At 34.4% G+C, this 24,408-nt stretch overlaps 1 protein-coding gene across 1 annotated transcript; it reads left to right on the top strand.

The window, feature by feature from the left end:
- Positions 1 to 699: 699 nt before the first annotated feature.
- LOC148952740 (transforming growth factor-beta-induced protein ig-h3-like) lies at positions 700 to 13,196 on the top strand. The gene is made up of 6 exons (XM_089088063.1): positions 700 to 819; positions 4,430 to 4,655; positions 6,909 to 7,117; positions 9,004 to 9,202; positions 10,902 to 11,114; positions 13,037 to 13,196. Exons 1-6 carry the CDS (start codon positions 763 to 765, stop codon positions 13,123 to 13,125), a joined length of 993 nt encoding a protein of 330 aa, XP_088944189.1. The 5' UTR covers positions 700 to 762; the 3' UTR covers positions 13,126 to 13,196.
- Positions 13,197 to 24,408: the final 11,212 nt, after the last annotated feature.

The raw sequence follows: 24,408 nt of genomic DNA, 5'->3' as shown, positions 1-24,408 counted from the left end.
TCAAGTTTGGTTGATGCTAATGAAATAAAATAAAATAGGATGACTATGTAATAGTTTAAAGACAAATTTGGGCTATATATTTGCACATTAAGGGGGGAGGGTGGGGGGCAAACATTGCATATATTAAATACGTAACCTAACCTAACCTAGGTTCTTTTTTCTCCATCTAAACTCCTAAATACAACACTTTAAATATCTTAAAACCACGCTATACAATGTATTTTTCTACAGCAGTGTCTTTAATCATCTTGTAAAAACGGGTTTTTCAACGCGTCTCTCCCGTTTGACTGTAGCATCTCTTGTTTGACTAGTTTAGAGAGGCCCGCAAAATGGAATTGTACCCGAAAAACTGTATAGAAAGCATGTTAATTTTTTTTTCTTCAGCCCAAGCCCTTCAAAAAAAAATTGGTTCCCAACCTCCCCTACCGACAAAGGAACTTGAAATGCCGTCATTTAGAAAATATGTCCACGGATGGCCTATAGGGGGTATCCCCCTTTGGATGTATATTTAAGATGGCTGAATGTATTTTGAAGTGCAATGCCCTGTCGTTTTGTACATCTTCTTATATGCCTTTGCATAAATAATAGCAGTTACGTAAACATTCTATAACACGCTTTAAAACACGCAACTGTGCATGGTGATTATTTTGCTTCCTTTATTTTTGTCTTGACGTTATGTAACTAAACAGGTTGTAAATGAAGCATATATATATATAGATCTGACTGCCATTAAGTTCATCAGTTAATATTCTAACAACCAAAATGAAGCAGTTTGTTGTGATCTTGGCCTGTAGTCTTGCAATTGCATCGGCTGTGCCGGTAAGTTGATGCTCTTCTCTTCGGCCGTTTTGCCTTAGTATGCGTTTTTCAAGGGGATGGATTACTTCTAGCGACATGGAACAATCTATTTTAAAGAAATTTCAAGTTAAAGATAATCGTAGCTTGGAAAATAAAATGACAGATTCAAGTCTTGTTTTAAAGATAAATCAGAATACAAAGGGCGGGGGATCAATTTTGTTTTGGTACTTGTCTAGAATCCATTAAACACGCGAGAAAGACCGCATATAGAATTTCAAAGATGCCATATGAAAAACAGGTTTCCGCTGGCTAGTGAGGTGTTGCTAACTCCGTGACAAATATTTAAACTTTAGTTTTTTGGGGTTGAAGGGGCAAAAAAAGTTACCTAGGTTAGGTTAGGTTAATTATTTAATATATGCTTTTCTTTACCCCCCCCCCCTTATGTAAAAAATTCATAGCCCAAATTTGTTTCTAAACTATTATATTTTCATCATATTTTGTTTTATTTCATTAGCATTAACGGAACTTAACTTATCGCGTGTTTATTGGATTCTAGACAGGTATCTTTTTTTTCTGTCCAGTCAAATTAACGATTTATCTCGGTTGACATTGTATTTGGAGTTATCAAAAAATATTTATATACCGAAATTTTGCTGTCTCTTGTAAATATTTTGCCCTCTCCTTCTCTCTCTTTGCCCTCTCTAATTTGCCCTTTCTGATTTAGTGTAGATCTTGCAACCTATATATTTTCTGACGAAAATGAAAAGTATGAAAACGACTTTTTTCGGACGAAAGTAAGGAGTGATATTGAAACTAACAACTTAGTAATTATACTATAGATATAGTGTGACTTATCTTCATTTTAAGTTTTAACGTTGCTCTTTATTTTCATTAGAAAAAAAAATTTATTCAATTTATGTGCGTTTTTTAACAATGTATCGAAGATTATTCCAAGTGTTTAGGGAATGCGTACATATTATATTTTTAGGCTTGTTTACCGAGAAAATTTTGCATTTTAGACCCCCCCTCTCATACTCTCATACAATTTTCATTTCATTTTTTTTCATGGATCCTTATCAGGTCGAAATTGGTATTGCGTCACAATATGACAAAAACATAAACATTGCTGCGACGTCATCTCTTTTGTTGCATAAAAAGGGCAACAAAGCTTTGGTTTGAACAAAAGGGCAACAAAACTTCGGCTTATCATTGGAATGATCCTCAATCTTCTTCCATTATTATACAGTTAACGGTTCGACACAATAAACGAAAAAAAAGAGAATCTGTTTTTGCCTTGTTGTCCCCCTCTTTCTAGGCTAAAACTTTTGATGTGAAGTAGATATTTAACGAATTTATTTTTTGTAATCAGTGATGTAGATCATTTCTACCCAATTATTGTGTTTTTAGAAGTACCAGTTTATTGTGGTAGAAGATGGCTTGTAGCCTGAACCATGAAGTATTAATAGCTCGAAAAACTTTAATTCTAAGCCCTGGCCCCATTGGAAATTCTTTTCCCCTCTGTAGATCAATTTTAGCGAATTTCCATACCTAACTCTTTTCTGTCTCAAAAAGTTTCATTATAACCTAACCCGGGTTTTTATCCCATTAGTTCTACCTTAGAATGAAAAGAGCCAAAATAAAATGACAAAATAGAGGGCATACTTTTCTGAGATAGTAGTTTTAAAATATATTTGCATATATTTGTCAGTTTCAAAAACAATCCTACCAAAAAACCTGCTATTTTCTTTCATAATTTTAATTGCCATTTCTGTATTGAGATGGTGAAGTCTCCAAAATTATTTATTGCTTTTAGAATGCTTCCCTTTTCTATCAATTGAAAAATTAAGCAGTTTTTTCTACTTAAAATTGAAACCAAAACTTAAACGTGCCTAAAACCAAACTTTAAAAACTAACAACACCAGCATAATTTCCAGACTCAAAGTTGGACTCAGTGTGAGTAACAAGTTTTAGTTTAAATGGGAGTAACAAGTTTAAATAAATTAGTCTAGACCGATTCAAACAATGAACTAAATTACTAGGCATTTGGAGGATATCAGTACGGACAGTGGTGGATCCAGAGGGGGGTTAGGGGGCGCCCCCCCTAGCGTAGTCTATAGTAGCGTAATTTACTTAAATAACCCAAGTTTGTGTTAATTAAACTTGCTCTTAAGACAAGTTTATCGGATCAACCTATTTTGCGCCCCCCTAATTTTTTTTTATCGGATCAACGTGTTTTGCTCCCCCCCCCCTAAAAAAATCCTGGATCCGCCCCTGAGTACAGACGAAGTGAATGATGTTGAGGGTCAGAACTAGTCAATGAATTTGAACTTAACGTGATCGGGACTGTTTACTCCTGGTTTATTCATAGTCAAATAAATTCACAGTCTTATTTGCCTGAATCTCTTCCCAAAAATGACGACTCGTGAATCGTAATTCTTTTATCTAGGCTTTTGTTTAGGCAGATAAAATAAATAAGCGAATACTGTAGGGCTTATATGGCTAGTCGGGTCGTTAACGCTCCAGACTTGAAATCCTGAGGTCAGGGGTTTGAGTCCTGCTATCGCTGGTTTTTTGGTTTTGGAACGGGGGTCAATGGTGTGACTGCAAGCACAACCAGAGTCGACCCAGCTTTAAATGGGTATCTGGAGAAATCTGAAGGAAAAACGCAGGAGCGTCGGATGATTTGCCCCCAAGCATTGTACTCCCGGTCGAAGGCATCGAATCGCGATATCGTTACTTGCGCAACGCAGACCATTGGTCAGCATGTGAAAAAAAGTTTAAACTTATGCGGCTTACCCAATGAGGGACTATGAAACGGAGGTCAGCATCGCTGGTTTGAACTTGAGTCCTTTCTTTACCTTCTTTTTACCTTTTACTCACTTTAGGGTCCTTTCTTTTTGCAGGTATTGATGATAAGTGAGAAAAGACTATTTTTTTATATATATTTAGCTATTTAAATAAAAGCCACGAGCTTGCTATTCTCAACTATAATCTGTGTATTGCCATCTGATGTAAATGTTATCCTTTGTTTTGGCAAATAGATTAGAAAAAACAAAGGATGAAAAAAAAAACATCACCATAATGTAAAGCCTCCTGTTTCCTCCAGATACGAATTCTCTTTAGTAGTAATTGCAGTAATAATAATTTATTATCCAAGAAAACAGAGACAAAATCAATATAGATAATTTCGGAGACCACACTGCCTTTCCATGACGATGAATAAAAGTTCAAATAGGGATAAAATTCTTTTAATAGACAGTGATGATGATAACAGTGACAGAAATTCACAAAAATACCAGATATTTCGGTCACATATTCAGTGACTACTGATGACGGTTTACTACTGATGACGGTCACGGCATATGTGGCCGAAATATTTGGTATTTTTGTGAATTTCTATCACTCTTATCATCATCACTGTCTAATAAAAGGTTTTTTTCCTATTTGAACTTTTATTTAATGACATAATCAATCGATAGCACACCAAAAGCGTCACTTGCGAGGGTGTGCTACTAACAAAAAATAAAAAAAAATAGAAGAGAAAAAAGTATACAAATAAAAAAAACAAACAAGTATACTCTATAGGAAGGTACATGTCCACTAAAATGCTAACTTTTAAATTTTCTTTCAGTACGCAGGACATCATCACCAAAGGACTCAGTCTCACGGCCAACAACGATATGGAGTTCCTCAAGCTCACCCAGCTCAACCAGGCCAAGTTCAACAAAGGGGCGAACCAGTCCAGGTTAAATCTGCTACCCCCAAGAATATCCCCGGTGTAGCCACAGATCTCGGAGCATCTACACTTGTTGACTTAGTTGTCAAAGCTGGCCTTGCTGATGCTCTTTCTGGACCCGGTATGACCTGTTATGATATTTCATCAGAAAAGGGGTAGAGGTACTTTAAAGCTTACCGGAACAGATAACCGAAATCTTTTATCCAGGTTAGACTGGTAACAACTGCTGATTATGATGATGTATGTGTTATGCTAAAACCATTGCGTTAATCCAGTAACTAAAGCATACCAATATGACGACGCATTAATTTATCTGTATGGATGGGAAAACAAGGGTTTCCACTTCAACCTGTCTTATCAACCTTCTTCTGAGGAGATTCACCTGGGGAGCCAACAGTGGATAATGTGGGCCTAATGTTTTTTTTGTTCTTTTTTTTAAGAAGAGGGTTTAATTATGGCCTATGAGTATCCTTAACGACAAAAAGGCGGGAGTATTTCAATCAGAAATATAATCCTCTTTCTCAGATATTTATGTATAATTGGTGATGTCCAGGTTAAACGGACATCACTTTAACCTGTGAATCTAGACTTGAACTAGTTTCTAGTTCCTAGCTTGAATAGCTGAGCTGTATTTTGTAGTTTAGGTTTATATTTTAGCTTGATTTTAAATTTCAAATATTTATTCTGATCAAGCTAAAGATTGATCAATCTTTAGCATGATCAGCATAAAAATCCGATTCTTTTGATGTATTTATTGGTATCAAAATTCCGTTTGTAAAGTTTCGGCTACTATTGAGACGAGTCACTCTTAGTCGTGTCAAAGTCTTTGGAATTGTCTAGTGAGGTGAACTTTACAAGTCATCATTTTTTTTGTGTTTTTCTTCTTCTTCTATTTTAGATAGAGTGTGCGGCAAAGTGCATTTTTATGACTATTTTTCTTCTTTTTTTTCTCTAAAGGTTACAAAAACTCCTTCGAAATAGTGCTCAAACTACAATTCTTTAATGCTAGGGAGTTGTTGAGAGGGGTGAGGGGGGGGGGGGAGGTAAAGAAAACTTATTTTCATCTAGACATTAAAGTAATAAATAATTCCTAACTTTTTCTGGTTTCAGATTTTCATTTGCCTAGAAATCATACCAAATTATTTCTTGTAATATGTTTGGATTTTTAAGTCTTTAACAAAATAAGTTTTATAGAGTACATTAAATCTTGAAATAGATATTTTTAAAGACATAAGTGCATTTATCCCCCAACAAACTATTTCAATTCAATAAATATATTGCCCAAGCGCTTGTGTAGAGCTAAACAAATTCAACGCTAAAACAAAGAATTTACAATAAAAAAAGTATTATAAGAAAGACCGAAAAAATTGAAGGAAAACTTTAAATTTGTTTTAAAAGATATAAATTTCATCTCAAAAAATAAGTAGAGTAATTTTCAGGATCTGTAGAAGCGTAAGCAGTCTTGGGCTGACGATGGGCTGTATCTCCAGAGTTTAAGTTTGCAATAAATCAGATAAGCTTATAATATATATGATAGTATTGTTATAATAAGTTTATTTAATAGAATAAAGACAAATCGATACCAAGACTTCCTATTATTTTTAAATTCTTATTCATTGTATTTTTTTTACTTTTTCGCTACTTGTTAGTGTAATTAATTTCAAAAATGTTTTTTTTTATCAAGTTTCCGAATTATTCATTGTCTGAATTTTTTTATTTACTTGTACTATAACTTTTTCTGCTCTTCCTTTCTGAAGGCCAGAGGGATTGATGTAATACTTTTCGTTTATTTAACCTTAGTTAATCTCGAAAAAACAAGTCTGGACAATCTTTTTCCAAAAAAATTTTGTATTTTTTGGGGACAAGATTTTGGCTGATGTAAATTAAAAGGAGTAATGCCACAAACTTTTAATTTGAAAGGAGAGTAAAAAAAAAAAATAAATGATTGTTTTCCTTTCTTTTCTGTCATGGGAATTACAGACACACTTCTTGCGTAAAAAACGGTTTTGAATTCTCCAAGAAAGTAACAATTTTGACATTGAAATCTCCATTTTCGAACACATTTTGTAAGTGATAAAAGAGGATATGACTGATATTGGAGTTAGTTTCTAAATATCCTGGGAATCAATTAAGGGCAACAGAATTGTCCAATCAATACCGCTTATTTAGTTTTAGGGACAGATTTAAAATCTAACTTTTAACAGAAATACCAAAAAATATTATTTTAATTACGGCAGGTGATTTCTTTGTTCAATATTTCTTTTAAAAACGTTTAAGGCGATCCTTATAATTTGGCTTATTTAGATATTACTCCAGGATGATTATTCAGAGAGTACTTTAGAATAAACAATAGTAACATGCCGAATATTTGCAGGACCATTCACTGTTTTTGCCCCAACAAACGAAGCTTTTGCTGCCCTACCCAAGCCCACACTCGATGCACTTGGACAAGATACCGCACTGCTCAAAAAAGTCTTGTTGTACCACGTTGTCCAAGGCGAAGTGCCATCTACAGCTCTTGCCAATGACATTACAGCGCCAACTCTTCAAGGTGCTAAAGTTCGTGTTAATATTTACGGAGATGTAAGTATTCTAGTGGGTGTTATATATATAATTTATTGAAGTTGCAGTGGGGGGATCTAACTTGAAACTTCTAAAGAAAGGTGAAAAGTTCGAAGGATGGGCGCAAAAAACCTTGAACGAACAGGTGCACTAGCTTTAGCATATAACATACAAGGGAATATAATACCATTTTTCATATATAAAATCTTTGAATATCTTCTAGAGGGATGGGAGGGGGTCAGGGTTTTCCTGAGGCTCATTTTATTGGGGTGGGGGCGACCTTCATAAATTTTATCGAATCGCCACCTGATTTTTGCCGAATTTTCTGCAGAAATCAAGAATTTTGCTACATTTCAGCTTAATTTTGCAAAATTTATGCCGAAATTTTCACCTTCGGGGAAATTTGACAAAATGCCAAAAAAGTTGGGGGGGGGGGACCTCATGTTAGTTTACAGAAAATCTGTTTGATAGTATTAAATAGTGAATCGAAATATTTTCTGGTCATCATCTTTACTACTTTCGTTAGTTTTTGCTCCTTAGCCAGTTAATACTTTTTATACTACAGACACAGACACTAAAATTACAGACACTGTACTACAGACACTGACACTACAGACTAAAAATACTACAGACACTAAAATTTTTAATAATAAATTTTGATACTACAGACACTAAAAGTAATTTTAAGAGTATTATTTTTAAAATGAACGAAGAGCAATCGGGTAAAACACCTTTTATTTAATAAAGAATGGTAAAACTAAAGGTTCAATCTAGCAATCAACTTTTGAATTCTTTTTTTTTCTTCTTTCTTATCATTTTTTCCTCTTTTGAGACCAAATGGTGCTTCGAAAATAAGCTAGAAAATCGGTTATATATCTCAAAGCTGAGTAGCGATTTAAAAGCGAATACTCTTCAAAGTTAACAGTAAAATCTTTGAGATTTGTCGAATCTTGCTTGTTTTCACCATCAAAATCTTGCTCAAGATCAGAATTTTTGAGATTTTTCAAAATCTTGCTAAAATCCTGCAGATTCCTCGAAATCTTGCTTTAAGATCACAAAATCACAAATCACAAATCACAAAATCATTCCTCAAAATCTTGCTCATCTTGGCCATTTTTCTGGTCATTTGTATTTAGTCAAATTCATTGTATTTAGTCAAATTCAATGCATCCTAAATTCAGTATAAATAGCTAAATAGTAAATTTATTATGTCATAGGTGCCGACGAGGGATTGGATTCCCCCTCCCTTCAGAACCAGCAAACATATATCGAAAGGCTAGAAAATTTAGCAAGTGAGAAAAAAACAACATGGTTTTTCACTAAACAGAAATATTTTTTTTCTAAATATCTACCCAAAACGAATACAGAAAAACAGGAATGAAGTGAATACCCAACTTTTCCCCTCTTTGGAATAGGAAATAAGCATATAGATAATTTTGGAGACCACACTACCTTTCCATGACGATAAATAAAAGTTCAAATAGGGATAAAATCCTATTAATAGACAGTGTTTCACAAACAGTGATAGAAATTCACAAAAAATACCAGATATTTCGGTCACATATGAAGTGACCGTCATCTCGAGGTTTACTACCGATGACGGTCACTGCATATCTGACCGAAATATCTGGTATTTTTTTGTGAATTTCTATCACTGTTTGTGAGACACTGTCTATTAAAAGGATTTTATCCTTATTTGAACTTTTAATTATCGAAATAAGCATAAAGACTCAATATTTAGGAAAACTACAAGAAAAGTATCTGCTATACAAAAATTGATGTATTTAAAACCCCCCCCTACACTGAGTATTTGTTGCACGTGGTTATGCAAACATCCTACCCGATCACATACCCCATCCGGTAGAGTATAACTCCACCCGGTTGTCAATGTTTATTCTTCTTTCTAGGCCATCACTGCTGATGGTGCTCAAGTTATCAAACCAGACGTACGTGCCTCCAATGGAATAATTCATGTTGTAGACAGAGTCCTCTATCCTATCCCAGAAACAGCAATTCCTTCAGTCCTTATCAACGATCCTCAACAGAGATTCACTACTTTGGTAACAGCTGTTAAGGAGGCTGACCTAGTCGAAACACTTCAAGCTGGTAAGTCCTAACTAGGTCAAAAGAAATGAACCCAATAATTTTCTTGTTTGTGGAAAAAACATCATACAAATGGACAATATATTTTTCGTGTGTCTCTTATGGATTGAGTAATCCAGTGGCGAAGCCTCTGCTCCTCCATATGTTGAAGACTTTTAATAATGCAGTGTCAAAAACCCCTATAAGTATATTTAAAACGGCGATTCTGTGCCCCCCTGATAATCCCCCAATAAGAGCCCTTTCTGGGCTGAGACTGACATACTTGCATTTTCGTCTTTTGTTTATTTGCACCTTGATTTACTTATACCTCGTTTTTGCACCTTGAGTTACTAATAATTTTGGTGGAATTTTGAAACACTAATTTTAATTTTAATTTTAAATTTGCTTTTTTATTATCGGTCCATAAAATATCATATGTACAAAATTCTTTAAGTGTTTTTTTTTTCATCAATATTTATTACAACTGATCAAAAACATGCTTAAAAGTAGCAAACCGTTCCATACAACAACCTGGAAACCAGAATAAATTGTCAAAGAGTCGAACCGGTAATGATTTTTCCCGCGGGAGGGCAGAGGATCTCTTATCTAATCATACTACCGATAAATTTTTTTTTCGTTGTTATACTACAGTATTAGTTTTTTTTTACTGTTTCCTTTTTTAAATCTATACTATTAATTTTTCCACTAGTACTATACTTCCTTATAATTTTTACGCATTAAATTATATATTGTTTCCCTTATGTACATTTTGTTCACCTTGTTGGAGGGGCACTTATGACACTAAATGAATTCTCAGGTCTTTTGTTGCAATACTCAACTACTTAAAAAAAAGCCTTAAAATGAAACTTAAAAGAGGTCTAAAATCATTTTGAAAGAAGTTTATTTCAAATTTTGGATGGGAGCTTGTAATAAAAAATATACATAAAATAACAAAAAATCACTAAGAAACTTATTGGGCATTCTTTTTAATACATTCATATTTTCATTTATACTAATGAGCATTCAGAAATGATGTTCTTTCAAGTAGAATTTTCAGAATATGGTAATATTTTTAGAATCATTCTAAAAATGATATAGAAATGCTTTCAATTGAAGGAAGCGTGAACTTTCAAATAAATGCTCCTAAAATAAAATCATGTGCTTAAAATCCTCTGAGAATTCTCTGATTAAGGAGGTTTTGAAATCGCTTACTTTCAAATAATTGTTCTTACTACGACCTGACTAGAATTGCACTTGAACAGACTGGAATATTTTTATAACAGAGTCTTATAAAACGTTCCTAGTATGACGTTCCTAAACTAGACGTTCCTAATATGATACGAATTCTTACCATTTGAAGTTCATTAAATGTTCTCTTATTACGGGGTTTGAGAATAGGTGCACGTTCAAATTATTGTTCCTAATATAGTTCAAGATTTCTTTGTAAAAAAAGGGTTTCAGTAAGGCTTGCCAAAAAAATGCTCAGGAAATTTATTTGGGAGAGGAGAGCCCAGGCAAGCTGAACTTCATGAGTGAATTTTGTGACCGAATGAATAATTTTAACCAAGTGGAACAATTTTTAAGCATCCTAACCTATCAACCTCTTTATTGAAATTGCTCGAAAAAATTTTAAGAATAAGTACTGCAAACGAACAATATTCAAATTTGGCTTTGACTATTATATAAAATGTTATAAATTCATAAAATTATTCAATAATTCTAGATGGACCCTATACTCTATTTGCTCCAACCAACGATGCCTTTAACGCCCTTCCTGCCGGAACTCTTGATGGTCTTTTGAAAGATAAAGCAGCTTTGAGGAACGTACTTCTTGGTCACGTTGTTCCAGGCACCATCTTCGCTAAAGGTGTCCCTGCTGCCGGGGCTGTACCTGCCGTTAGAACTGGCACCCAAATCAACGTCCGAAAGTCTACTGGTAAGATATTCAATTCTCTATTATTATTGTTTAATATTAATTAAGAGGGTAGTAGATCCCTCTAATGTAATTATATACGTTGCAGATAGTCATCTATCCTATCCCAGATACAGTAATTTCATCATTCCTTACTAACGATCCTCAACAAAGATTTACTATTTTGATAAGGAGGCTGATCCAGCTTAAACACTTCAAACTGGGATGTAATTTGGTTCAAAATTGGGCATAGGCCGAGGATTTGATATAAAGCTTCTAGGCCCTAGCACTTTTGCCGTTCCGTTTTTGTGACATTTTCTGGGAAATCTCCGAAAATTCGCCAATAGTGGAAGCACTGAACAGAACCGCAACTGATGAGCCAAAAGTAGTGAAAAAGAGAGGCGATACCGGACTCTCAGCTGTAATTCTTGGGAGACATGAATTCTTGGGCTACGGAATTCCTGTTTTTTTTTTGTTTTTTTTAATCACTTTTCTGTAAATAGGCATCCCGGCGGCGGAGTTTCTGGAGCTTTGACGATAAATCACAGCAGTCTAGTTCTGTTAAGACAAAAATCGCTCAGTGATAATTTATTGCGTTCCCTGGCATTGTGTGCCCCTACACGCGGGCCTAGTGGGCTTATTGATAAATCTGGGCCTGTATAAACTTAGAATTGGGGATATTGAGAAGGAACACATTAAGTGCAGGCAATTCTACTATACTTTGCCCCCTCCCCCATAATGTGCAAATATATAGCCAAAATTACATATTTTCCATGTATTTTGTCATGCGTCACTCTTGTTTAGCCCGTGTATTCGTAAATTAAATCAGCGCTTACACAAAATCAAGGATGGGAGAGGTGTCCCAAAACACATGGGAAACATATAATTCTGGCTATGTATTTGAACAGCAGGGAGAGGGGTGTTTAAAGTATAGTGGAAGTGCCTTCGAAATGTTTAACTATAATTTTATGCTTAGCCTAAAGAAAGAATTCTTTTCTCAACATGTTTCCTTCTCAGTAGCCCCAATTTTAGGTTTAGCCCTAAACTGAACTCGTAAATTGTCTTATTCGGAGGTATAATATGACGTCTAGACAAGACATGGTTAATAACTGAGTCCAAGATTATACAAAAGTGTCTTGTATTTGATATTTTACTTATGTGTGGCTTGAACAGAAAAATAAATAGGGCAGTTATATGAAATACAAATTCAACTATAGAGAAACAGAGAGTTTTGTTACCTCTGAAAATGTTTTGATTCAGAAACCTTTCGTTCTAGCTACTTGCTTGATATTTTTTTTCCAAAGAGCCAATCAGTTTTGAAAAAGGTGGAGTCTCTCTCGAGAAAAAGAGGCGAGAAAAAGGCGGAGTTTATCTCGCCATAGATTGCGTTTCTCTGTCTATCTAGATTTGTTACTCATTATTAGTTTTTTTCGGACCACATTACAGTCAAAATTGTTGATAAAACCAAAATTACGCATGACCGTTTTAAGAAAAACGCAATGACAAACCCTCGCAGGGATCACACTTTTCCGGAAAAAACCTCCCCATTCATATTCCATCTTCCTTAGACACTTTTCCAGCCAGTTCCTACCTTGTCTCCCGTTCACTGCCGTACCTCTCGCTATAAAAAACCTTTGTCCCTTACATTTTGGAAAAACAAATAAAACATCCCACTACTTTCCCGATCCTAATAACTCGGCACAGGCGGTGCCAATGTTTCGTATTTCTTTGTTCGTTTTTTTTCCCTTCGTTCTTAAGACCTAATGTTGTGATTAAGGCCTGAAGCTCTTTTCATCACGGAAGCTCTTTCCTATTTAACAAATTTTCACGTTTATTGAAGGGTTTAATTTTTTTTCATTTAAAGCAATCTATTTTACACCTTGTAATCTGTTTTCAGCTATTTATGAAGTAACAATTAACTAACTTCGAACGAATTTATTTTGCAGATGGTGTCAGTGTGAATGATGCTAATGTTATCCAAGCTGACCTTCCAGCAACAAATGGTGTCATCCATGTCATCAACAAAGTGATATAAACAAAAAGTTGTATTATTATTTCTTTTTCTTTTTTTTTACCATTTTGTACAAATAAAACGCTCGTATTGAATGCCCTTTTACAAATTTAAAGTCACGTGTCACATACTACTACTGCTGACAACTCTTTGCAGGACCGAGCCGCCTTATGCTAATTCAACTGCACGGACTCCTCCTCGTTCAGAATCTATTCGAAACCTTCCTTTTTACAACCTCCCAATAACTTTCAATTTGCCTTAATTTTTTCCTTCCCCCCAACCTCGTCGGGGACAACTTGCTTTTTTTTTGTCTGAGATGGTTGGCTGAGAAATAGAAACTTTATCTTTTCTTCAGAACCTGTTCCAGCCTTCTTAACCCTTTTCTCATTATAGCCTAAGAGGGGTAATGCAACCAAATTTTTCGCACAGTTTACTGTTTGAAATACGTTCAGTCACATCGGTTACCCCAGACAATATGTAAACCGTTTCTCTGGGGAGCATCTAGCTAATCCTCCTCCGTTTTTCAAAGCATCCACGCTTCAGAACCAAGATTGACCACTGTCATTACTAGTTTTCAGTTTTCTAGTTTTTAGCTTTCAGACATGTCTTCTTATTCTTCCAAATTTTTTTTCAACTGAGAAAAAACACCCTGTACCTTTGTTAAACCCATCTTTGTCAAACTGTTCAAGGTAGCACGCATTGAGTAAGGAAGGACCTTTGGCAATAGTAACTGAAGCCTTGGTATGCCATTCCCAACAAGACTGGCCGTAGACACATGTTTTTTTTTCTTTTTTTTAGGCTTTTATATCAAGGTGAATCTTATCAAACCATTATTAGTAAAACATTTGGCAAAGTTTTAGAGCCCTTAATAAGTATAAAACATGTCAAATCTCACCAGAATGCAGTTTTCTGCTATTTTGTGCAAGCAAAAACAAGCAAGTTTGGCCTTACAAAACAGCCTAAGGTGCTATTGAGTGAAAATTCTACGATCAATTTGGAGCTTCAGAATCTGCTTATGCAACTTTTTATCTTCAAAAGTCCAGAATGGTTACTAAATACACATTCAGTCCATTAAGTATGGATAATTATTCATAGAATAAAAACTAAATAATTCTCTTCAATTATTTAAAAAACTTTAATTAAAATTAAAACTGAAAACGACGAGTTAATATCCAATATATAGACTGATGTCAAACACCCAAACTGAACAGAGGTCAGTGAGCTCGAGAATCTGAGCACTGAGCACTATGGAGGACCAAAAAAAAAACAACAACAAAAATATGAGTAGATACATGTAAGACTGAACTAAAAATTCAAAGCAGAGTAAGTAGCAACATTAATGCTTAATGCGAGCTGGAATTATTCCAAATCCAAGGGGTAGCCCAGGTGGCTTTGATTTACCATAAGGTGGGAGGAGAAGAAATTTACTTTTCAAATTCTAGGAGGGGTAATTCTTTTTCAATGGAAATACCAAAATATGTATTTTTACAGGAAAGGGGGAACCGAAAATTCAAGGTATAGCATATACCCACTCATTTATGTCAATGTGTTGCCCCTTCATCAACCCCCCTCTCTTCACGGTAAAGCTTTATAGTACTTAATTGAAATCATTTATGAATACAACGTTTGAATGCGTTTATGCAACGTAACGTCAACGTTATGAATGCAACGAAATGCAACGTTTATGAAATCATTTATGAATGCAACGTTTATGTAACGTTTGAATGCGTTTATGCAACGTAACGTCAACGTTATGAGTGCAACGAAAATGCAACGTTTATGAAATCATTTATGAATGCAACGCTTCTTAAAATATTTTAGCTGGAAATTTGATCGTTTATGATTCTTCCTACCATAGAAAGATATGTGGTCAAATCTACTATAATCTGAAAATTGGCTCTATTCAACTGAAGCACTCCTCATTGAAAGTTTGAAAGCATAAAAGGATTGTTTGAGAAAGTCGACGTTCCTGTCATCTTAAAACATCTATTTGCCGTTATAATAGTGAGCGGGCAAATATAAAATAGTTTATGCTCGTTCTTTTTTTAGGGGGATAAATGGTCTGTAATGACTGTTCATTTTTTGTGGACTGCATTTATATTTAAGAATAAATATTATAAGATTCACCAGTAAGGTCTCTGAGACAGAGAAGTCATGCTGATATTCTTTCTTTTTGCAGAAGTTTAACCCCTTTTCTGAAATTATATGAATTTTACTAATAGCTATGGACGAGAAGGGTTAAAATTACTAAATTTTGCAAATGTACAATTAGTATAATTTTATTTTCAAGTTGTGTATACTGTTGTCAAACTGCAACAAAAGCTGTTTTATCCAAATCTCTCCTATTCCTACATCAGCACTTGTTTTTTCCATTCATATTTAATATATATGTATTACTGTTTATTAGTATATTAATATAAGTGCTATTTTTCGTGTATGAATGTTTCAAGATAACCATTTCAGGAAAAGTATAATCATTCAAAAATTTATCAAGATAGGGGGACTGCAATCAAGATTGTACGCAGGATTTTGTTTCGGAGGGGGTTTTACTAAAAAATAAAATCGGGGGGAGGGGGTGATTTACAAAAAAAACGTCAAAAACACATACAAAATTTATTTATATCCATTTTTGTTACACTTTTACAAGTCAGACAAACATTTCGGGGGGGGGGGAGGGTTCAAACCCCCTAACTCCCCTCTGGGTATGGCCTTGACTGCAATATCAAAAGTAAATTCTAGGGTATTCGTCCTCATAGTTTTCAAGGTCAGTTCATTGAACAAACCATTTCATATAGATATCTCCAATAAACGCCAGCAGGGGAGTAAGTTTTGCCAGCTGGCACGTGAATGTAAACTCTTATATTACATGGATGAAAGTTTCTGCAATATTATGGAGCTTCCGCCCCGTAGTACCCGAGCTACGGACTTAAACCCTAAATTTTTCTGAGAATAAATGAAGTCTAAAACTGATAAGTCCCCTCCCACTGCTCTCCCTTCCAAAAAAACAAAATCATTTCTATTTCTAAATACCTGGAAGCTAACAGGTCTTTGAAGCTTAAAGGGAGAGACTCTACTCCATACAAACATCTATTGAGTCTCCACTATAATAGTTTCTGCACAAACTTATACCATTGTATGTAATTTGATCGAACCCCAAATAAAATAACTAAGTTAAACGAAGATTAAGATAATTGTTTATATTGAACCTTTTGGGGGAGAGGGTTTCTCTACAGGGGGAGGGGTGGATTTCTTATGAATTTTTTTGGGAGTGGAAAGTTTGTGGGGAAATTTTCCAGGAGGAAACTATACAAGAGGGAATTCCCCTAAGTTCATATACGGAATTCTTTTTATTTGTCTTGCTCTCTCTGGCTGCTCAATTTTAAGTACCCCCGTGTAACTAAACCCCCGTGCAACTAAACCCCTGTGTAACTGAACCCCCGTGCAACTGAACCACCGTGCAACTTAATCACTGTGTAATCGAATTACCGTTCAACCGCATCCCCATTCAATTGAGCCACTGTGGATCTGAACTATCGTGCATTTAAAACAACTTGTGCCTAAACCCTCGTCAAACTGAATAATCGTGCGACTAAACCGCTGAACTCAGATTTTCAGTTCTCTAAAAATATTAGGCAATATCATTGGGTAAAACACAATTTAGACTTTTTACATGTTCAACCTTGTTGAAATTGTTTGTTTCTTAAATTTGTGATATAAACGTCTGTCAAAAGTATTCACGAACATTATTCACGATTTTTGCAAAAGAAAAAGAAGATCCGATGTCACAAACCATTAAAGCTGATTTACTTCTCTGTTTTTCAGATGAATCAGACCTTTTGGACGTTACGTAATAAACATATGTGTTGAAAATATTTGACCTTCGTAAATCTAGATAACGAATTTTGATCAGATTTCCTTGAGGGACTGGTTGCACTCCAGCCTAATTTTCAATAATCCTTCAACTTGCCCTGAAAGTTTTAACTTCATATCCTCAGGCTTATACCCTTAGCTGTTCTCGACACATTGCAGATACAACGTCTTATAAAAAGTAAGTTCAATGGGTTTATTAACAAATGAAAATAATAAATCACACATAATCAAAATACGAAACCGGATGCACATTGTACCCCTAGAAAGGAGAGAAAGGCTGATTGTCCTGTGATTACCTTTGATTCTTCGAAATTGAACTTTCAATTTCCAATCGAATGAGCCTCCTTCAAAGTTTTTACGATCATCCCTTCTATAAAAACCTTAAATTTTAAAAATTGATAACTTGCAATAACATACAGATTGCTGATACAGGTGTATCAGCAATTTTTTTGGAACAGCTTAGCGTATCAAGATGAAACTTCTGTGGCATCTACCTGCTACTAATGCTATTAATACTGCTGCTACTTCTGTTGCTACAACTACTAATTCAACACTATTATTACTACTACTGCTCCTACTACGACCTCTACTACTATTAAGCTCGCACTATTAAGGCTACGCATATCAAGTTGAAAATTTGACAGAATGGGGTATTTGAGGGGGAACTTGAACTAAATCACAAGACACTATTTGCAAGCAGATTTTCAAAATGGCGTATCTCAAAAAGGGATTTGTGTATTAAGTTGGAAATTTCAGAGCGTGCTTAAAGGGAAAGTCAATTCACCAAAGTGAAATATGTGCAGGCTCAGACCTGGATTTACCACTAGGTCCCTAGGCCTGGACCTAGGGGCGCATAATGCCAGAGGGAGCAATAAATTATCACTGAGTAATTTTTTCCTGACAAAAACTAGGCTGATGTAATTTATCGTCGTCAGGTGCACTCTGCCGCCACGCTGCCTATTCACAGAAAAGTGACTTTAAAACAACACAGGAATTTCATGGTCACTTATAAACTGTCAGATTTTTCCCAAGAATGGTAGCTGAGAGTTCAGTATTACCCCTCTCTTTCATCACTTTTCGCTCATCAGTTGTGTTCTGTTAATTGCTTCCATGAGCTCCGAATTTTTGGGAATAGCCCCGAAAATCTTGCAAAAACGGAGCGGCAAAAACGCTTGGTTCTTAAGCGTCAAAGCTTTAATTCCGGCCCTGTGCACGCTACTGCTAATGCTATTACTATTTTAATTAAATTTACTATTACTGCTACTACAACAACTACTACTACTACTAGTTCGACTGCTACTTCTATTGCAACCACTTATAAGCTAAAAGTATTAAGATGAAAATTAAGCAACTACATGAACATATAAGTTATCAAAAGGATATATCGGCAATGGGATAGCAACAGTTAATTGTATTAAGTTGAAACTTCTAGGACTTGATGAGAGGAATTTTCAACTGACCAAAAGGCAATATGTTAATACTACTGCTGCTACTGGCACTAGTGCAATTACTATTAATATTACTACTAATACTATTACTGGGACAACCATTACAGCTGTACCAAACGGTAATGAACGGTGTGAAGGTGGAATTTTCAGGGAATATTGAGCGTGGAAGGTGAACTGAATCACATCACGCCAACTGTATAAAGGTTGCCAAAGGGCGCATCAGCAATATCCTAGGGACAGTTTGGTGTGTTGAAGAAAATAAAAGGTGCTATGTGCATACTGCTACTAATTCTATTACTGCTAATGCGCAAGCTAAGGGTATTAAGGTGAAGCTGTCAAGGAATATTTCGGCGGCTATTGAACTGATTCAAATTGACTATGATTGTTCACATTCTCTAAAGGGTTACAAAGCAATATCTCAAGAACGGCTTCCATTAATAAGTTAGACGTTTCAGGATAAGTTGTGGGTGGGGGACTTCGAACTAGCCAGAAGGCTCCATGTATATGGTACTAATATTACTAGTTAGGTTAGGTTAGGTTAGGTTAGCCTACGTACGCGCGCGTACGTAGGCTAACCTAACCTAACCTAACTTAACCTACTTACACACACACACAAACTTACACACACACAAAAAAAAAAACAAAAACACAAAAACTTAAACACACACAAAAACTTAAACACACACACACACAAAAACTTACACACACACAAACACAAAAAAAAAAAAATAAAAACAAACACAATCAAAAAAACTAACATACACACACACAAAAAATTAAAAAAACAAAAAAAAAAACACACACACAAAAACTTACACACACACGAAAAAACTTAAACACACAAAAAAAACTTAAACACACACATAAACTTACACACACACACACACATAAAAACTTACACACACACACAAAAACTTACACAAAAACAAAAACTAACACACAAACAAAAACATACACGCACAAAAAATCATACACAGACAAAAAAACTTACATAAAGACAAAAACTTACACACACACAAAAACTAACAAAAACACAAAAATTTACACAAAAAATAACACAAACACAAAAAAAACTTACACACACACAAAATCTTACACACACAAAAAAAAAAACTTACACACGCACAAAAACTTCACACATCAAAAACTTACACACACACAAAAACTTACACACACACACAAAAACTTACACACACACAAAAATTTACAAACACACACAAAAACTTACACACACACAAAAAAAACTTACACACACACAAAAACTTACACACACACACACACAAAAACTCACACAAAAACTTACACACACAAAAAAACTTACACACACACAAAAACTTACACAAACAAAAACAAACACACACACAAAAAATTACACAAAAACAAAAACTTACAAACACACACAAAAAAACTTACACACACACAAAAAAACTTACACAAACAAAAAAACTTACACACAAAAAAAAACTTACACACACAAAAAAAACTTACACACACACAAAAAATTACAATCAAACAAAAACTTACACACACACACAAAATTACACACACACACAAAAACTTAAACACACACAAAACTTACACACACACAAAAACTTACACACACACACAAAAACTTACACACAAAAACTTACACACACAGAAAACTTACACACACACACAAAAACTTACACAAACACACAAAAACTTACACACACAAAAAAACTTACACACACACAAAAAAAATTACAGACACACAAAAACTTACAAACACACAAAAACTTACAAACACACGAAAAAACTTACACAAACAACAAAACTTACACACACATAAACTTACACCCACACACACAAACACACATAAAATCTTAAACACACACACAAAAACTTACACACTCATAAAAACTTAAACACACAAAAAAACTCACACTCACAAAAAAACTTACACACACACAAAAACTTACAAACACAAAAAATCTTACACACACAAAAACTTATACACACACACAAAAACTTACACACACACAAAAACTTAAACACACACAAAAACATACACACACACAAAAACTTACACAAACACAAAAACTTACACAAAAACATACACACACACAAAAAAAAAATACACACACAAAAAAAATTACACACACACACAAAAAAACTTACACCCACACAGAAACTTACACACACATAAAAACTTAAACACACACAAAAACTTACACACACACAAAAACTTACACACACACAAAAAAACTTACACACACACACAAAAACTTACACACGCGCAAAACTTACACACACACAAAAACTTACACACACACAAAAAACTTACACACACAAAAACTTACACACACACAGAAACTTACAAACACATAAAAACTTACACACACACACAAAAAATAAAACACAATAAATAACTTACAAAAAAACAAAAACTTAAACATACAAACACAAAATTACACACACACACAAAAACTTACACCCACACAAAACCTCAAAAACACATAAAAACTTACACACACACAAAAACTTACAAACACACACAAACTTACACAATTTGATGTATCTGATAAAGGATGTTGATAAAAAAAAATTACTCACGCTGACACTTAGATTCTGTCAATTTTATCCTATGTATTCGAGAAAAGGATGTTGATATAGAAATTAGTCACTCTGATACTTAGATTTTGTCAATTTTATCCGGCATATCCGACAAAGGATGTTGATAATGAATTTATTCATTCCGAAATTTAGATTTTGTCAATTTTATTTGATGTATCTGACAAGGGATGTTGATAAAAAAAAATTTATTCACACTGAAACTTAGATTTTGTCAATTTTATCCTATGTTTTCGATAAAAGGATGTTGATAATGAATTTATTCATTCTGAAATTTAGATTTTGTCAATTTTATTTGATGTATCTGACAAAGGATGTTGATAACGAATTTATTCAGTCTGAGACTTAACGAAAAATGGATTTAAGTTTCACCTATGAGCCAACGAATTCTATTTTCCATAATTTTCTTACAAAAAATTAGAGTTTACAGTCAAAAACCCTTATTAGCTCAGATTTTACGGAATTAGTTCTATTTTTCGATCCAAAAAAAGGACTTTTCTTACAAAAAACTATAGTTTACGGTTAAAACCCCTAATTAGCTCAGATTTTACGGAAATAGTTTTATTTTTCGATCCATAAATGGACTTAAGTTTCACATTTGAAGCAGAGAATCGTATTTTCCATAATTTTCTTACAAAAAACTAGAGTTTACGGTCAAAAACCCTTATTAGCTCAGATTTTACAGTAATAGTTTTATTTTTCAATCCAAAAATGGACTTAAGATTTACAATTTAGTCACAGAATTGTATTTTCCATAATTTTCTTACAAAAAAACTAGAGTTTACGGTAAAAAACCCTTATTAGCTCAGATTTTACAGAAATAGTTTAATTTTTCGATCCAAAAATGGAATTAAGTTTCACATTTGAATCAGAGAATTGTATTTTCCATAATTTTCTTACAAAAAACTATAGTTTACGGTCGAAAACACTTATTAGCTCAGATTTTAAAAAAATAGATTTATTTTTCGATCCAAAAATGGAATTAAGTTTCACATTTGAAAGAGAGAGGTGTATTTTCCATAATTTTCTTACAAAAAACTATAGTTTACGGTCAAAAACCTTAATTAGCTCAGATTTTACGGAAATAGTTTTATTTTTCGATCCATAAATGGACTTAAGTTTCACATTTCAAGCAGAGAATTGTATTTTCCATAATTTTCTTACAAAAAACTAGAGTTTATGGTCAAAAACCCTCATTAGCTCAGATTTTACGGAAATAGTTTTAATTTCGATCCATAGATGGACTAAAGTTTCACATTTGAACCAGAGAATTGTATTTTCCATAATTTTCTTACAACAAACTAGAGTTTACGGTCAAAAATCCTTATTAGCTCAGAATTTACGGAAATAGTTTTATTTTTCGATCCAAAAATGGACTTAAGATTCACATTTGAACCAGGGAATTGTATTTTCCATAATTTTCTTACAAAAAACTAGAGTTTACGGTCAAAAACTCTTATTAACTCAGATTTTATAGAAATTGTTTATTTTTCGATCCAAAAATGGACTTAAGTTTCACATTTGAAAGCTACGATCGTAATGAATGATACTTGTTATCAGAAAAATGTCAATTGCCAAAAAAAAAAAAAAATGGGGGACGGGGCCCAAAACGTGGGTGGGGCGGGCACACCCGTCGAGTTTGGGGATAGGAGACCTGGGGGGGGTTGATGTCTCTGCTGGTTAGGCTCGTTGGTGCTTATGATCCTTGATGGTTCGTACTCACATACACCTTACTACTTGATTTGCAACGATTTCTATGGTTTGTTCTGAATTTCTTTATTAAAATTCTTTTCTTGCCATCTACATCTCTCTTAGTATCAAATGTTTTGTATAATATAACGTTGGATCCTATTTTAAACTGACAATACTGTTCAAACACAACTTATGTATTATACAGAATACATCAAAGAAGTAAAGCTAGGTCAACTCACAACGTCATTCTATCATCATTAACCATTTTCATTGATTGATGTTGTCTCAAATTTATAACAAATTGCCTGAGTTAACAACCCTGAGGGGTTACCTTAACTGATAATTAGTTTAACCCTTTTTTTCCAGCTTAGTAGGATCAAATTCGCAAATCCTGTATACCGATATAGTCATATCAAAATATTGTGGGCTAAAGGTAATTGTCCACAAAAAATCAGAAGCTACTCTGGATAGCAGAGACTTCAAAGAGATGGAACTGTGGATAACAAACGTGTGATAGACAGCTTTCCCTATAAAATCATTTCTAAATACGCACTTTGACAATCTCTAGTTTTCGATTTAAAAAAGTAAAGCGTACTACTATCTCTACTCTAAACAAAAAACCTGATTCTACACAACAAACCAAACTTTACCCTTAATTACAGACGTAACCCACAAATCCAGTCAAAACACTTAACACCAAACAAAGTTAGTACTACCAGGTAACACGCCCCCAACCAGGATATGCCCTCACAACCTACCACTAACCCCAAAAAAACCCTACACTCACCAAAAACCTGTCTGGTTGGCCGTGGTAAGTCAATGTACCGGTTAGACTACTTTTCTGTGAAATTAAATGTAAGTTTTGATACGTCCCATAATCTACCCAAATAGCATAGGAAGGAAAATAATCTACCCAAATAGCACAGGAAGGAACATAATCTACCCAAATAGCATAGGAAGAAACATAATCTACCCAAATATCACAGGAAGGAACATAATCTACCCAAAGTATAACATAGGACTATACTTGCCTCAAGGGCATAACTTACAACCCTTGCCCTAAGGGTTGGGGGGAGGGGTTGTCATCATCAAAGACAAAAATTTCAGGACTTTTAAACTACGTTGAACAAAATGGCTATCTCAAAATTTTTATTGGATGGGTTTGGGAAAACTATGGGCATGGGAGGGGGTTCATTGCCCTTTACTCACTTTTGGCTATTAAAAAGGGCACTAGCCCCTTCCATTTTAATCGAATGAGCCCTGTTCAAAGTTTCTACAACAGCTCCTTCTATACGAAGGGCTCTGGTCTAGAACCAAAAAATAAATAAATAAACAAATAAAAATAATACATTGTACCAACATTGTTCTTTGCTTAGGCAGCGCTGCCATGATGTAGAGAGAAATGATAAACAATTAAAACATGTTGTTTGTATATGAATTGTCAAAAGGGCATAACTATTGCAAGAGCACCAGCAGAAAATTTTCCAGGGGGGGGGAGACGCCAAAATATCAGTGGTGGTTGGGTGACAGTTTATGTAGTTTAGGGCACCAAACTACGACTTTACCCCGAAGAAGACGACTTTACAATCTATTTAAAATTCTGAGAAGCTAATTGATTTCAAAGTATCAAAAACTATATTTTAGGCTTCCTTGTTGCAAAAGAAGTAATGCCAAACGGTGGCAGTATTGGATTCGCTTTATTTGT

Source organism: Artemia sp. Qi Xiang Cuo, chromosome 4 (genome assembly GCF_049724085.1).
Source record: "Artemia sp. Qi Xiang Cuo chromosome 4, ASM4972408v1, whole genome shotgun sequence".
Lineage (NCBI taxonomy): Eukaryota > Metazoa > Arthropoda > Branchiopoda > Anostraca > Artemiidae > Artemia > Artemia sp. Qi Xiang Cuo.
The sequence above is the reverse complement of the archived record's forward strand: the minus strand, read 5'-3'. Positions and strand labels throughout refer to the sequence as shown.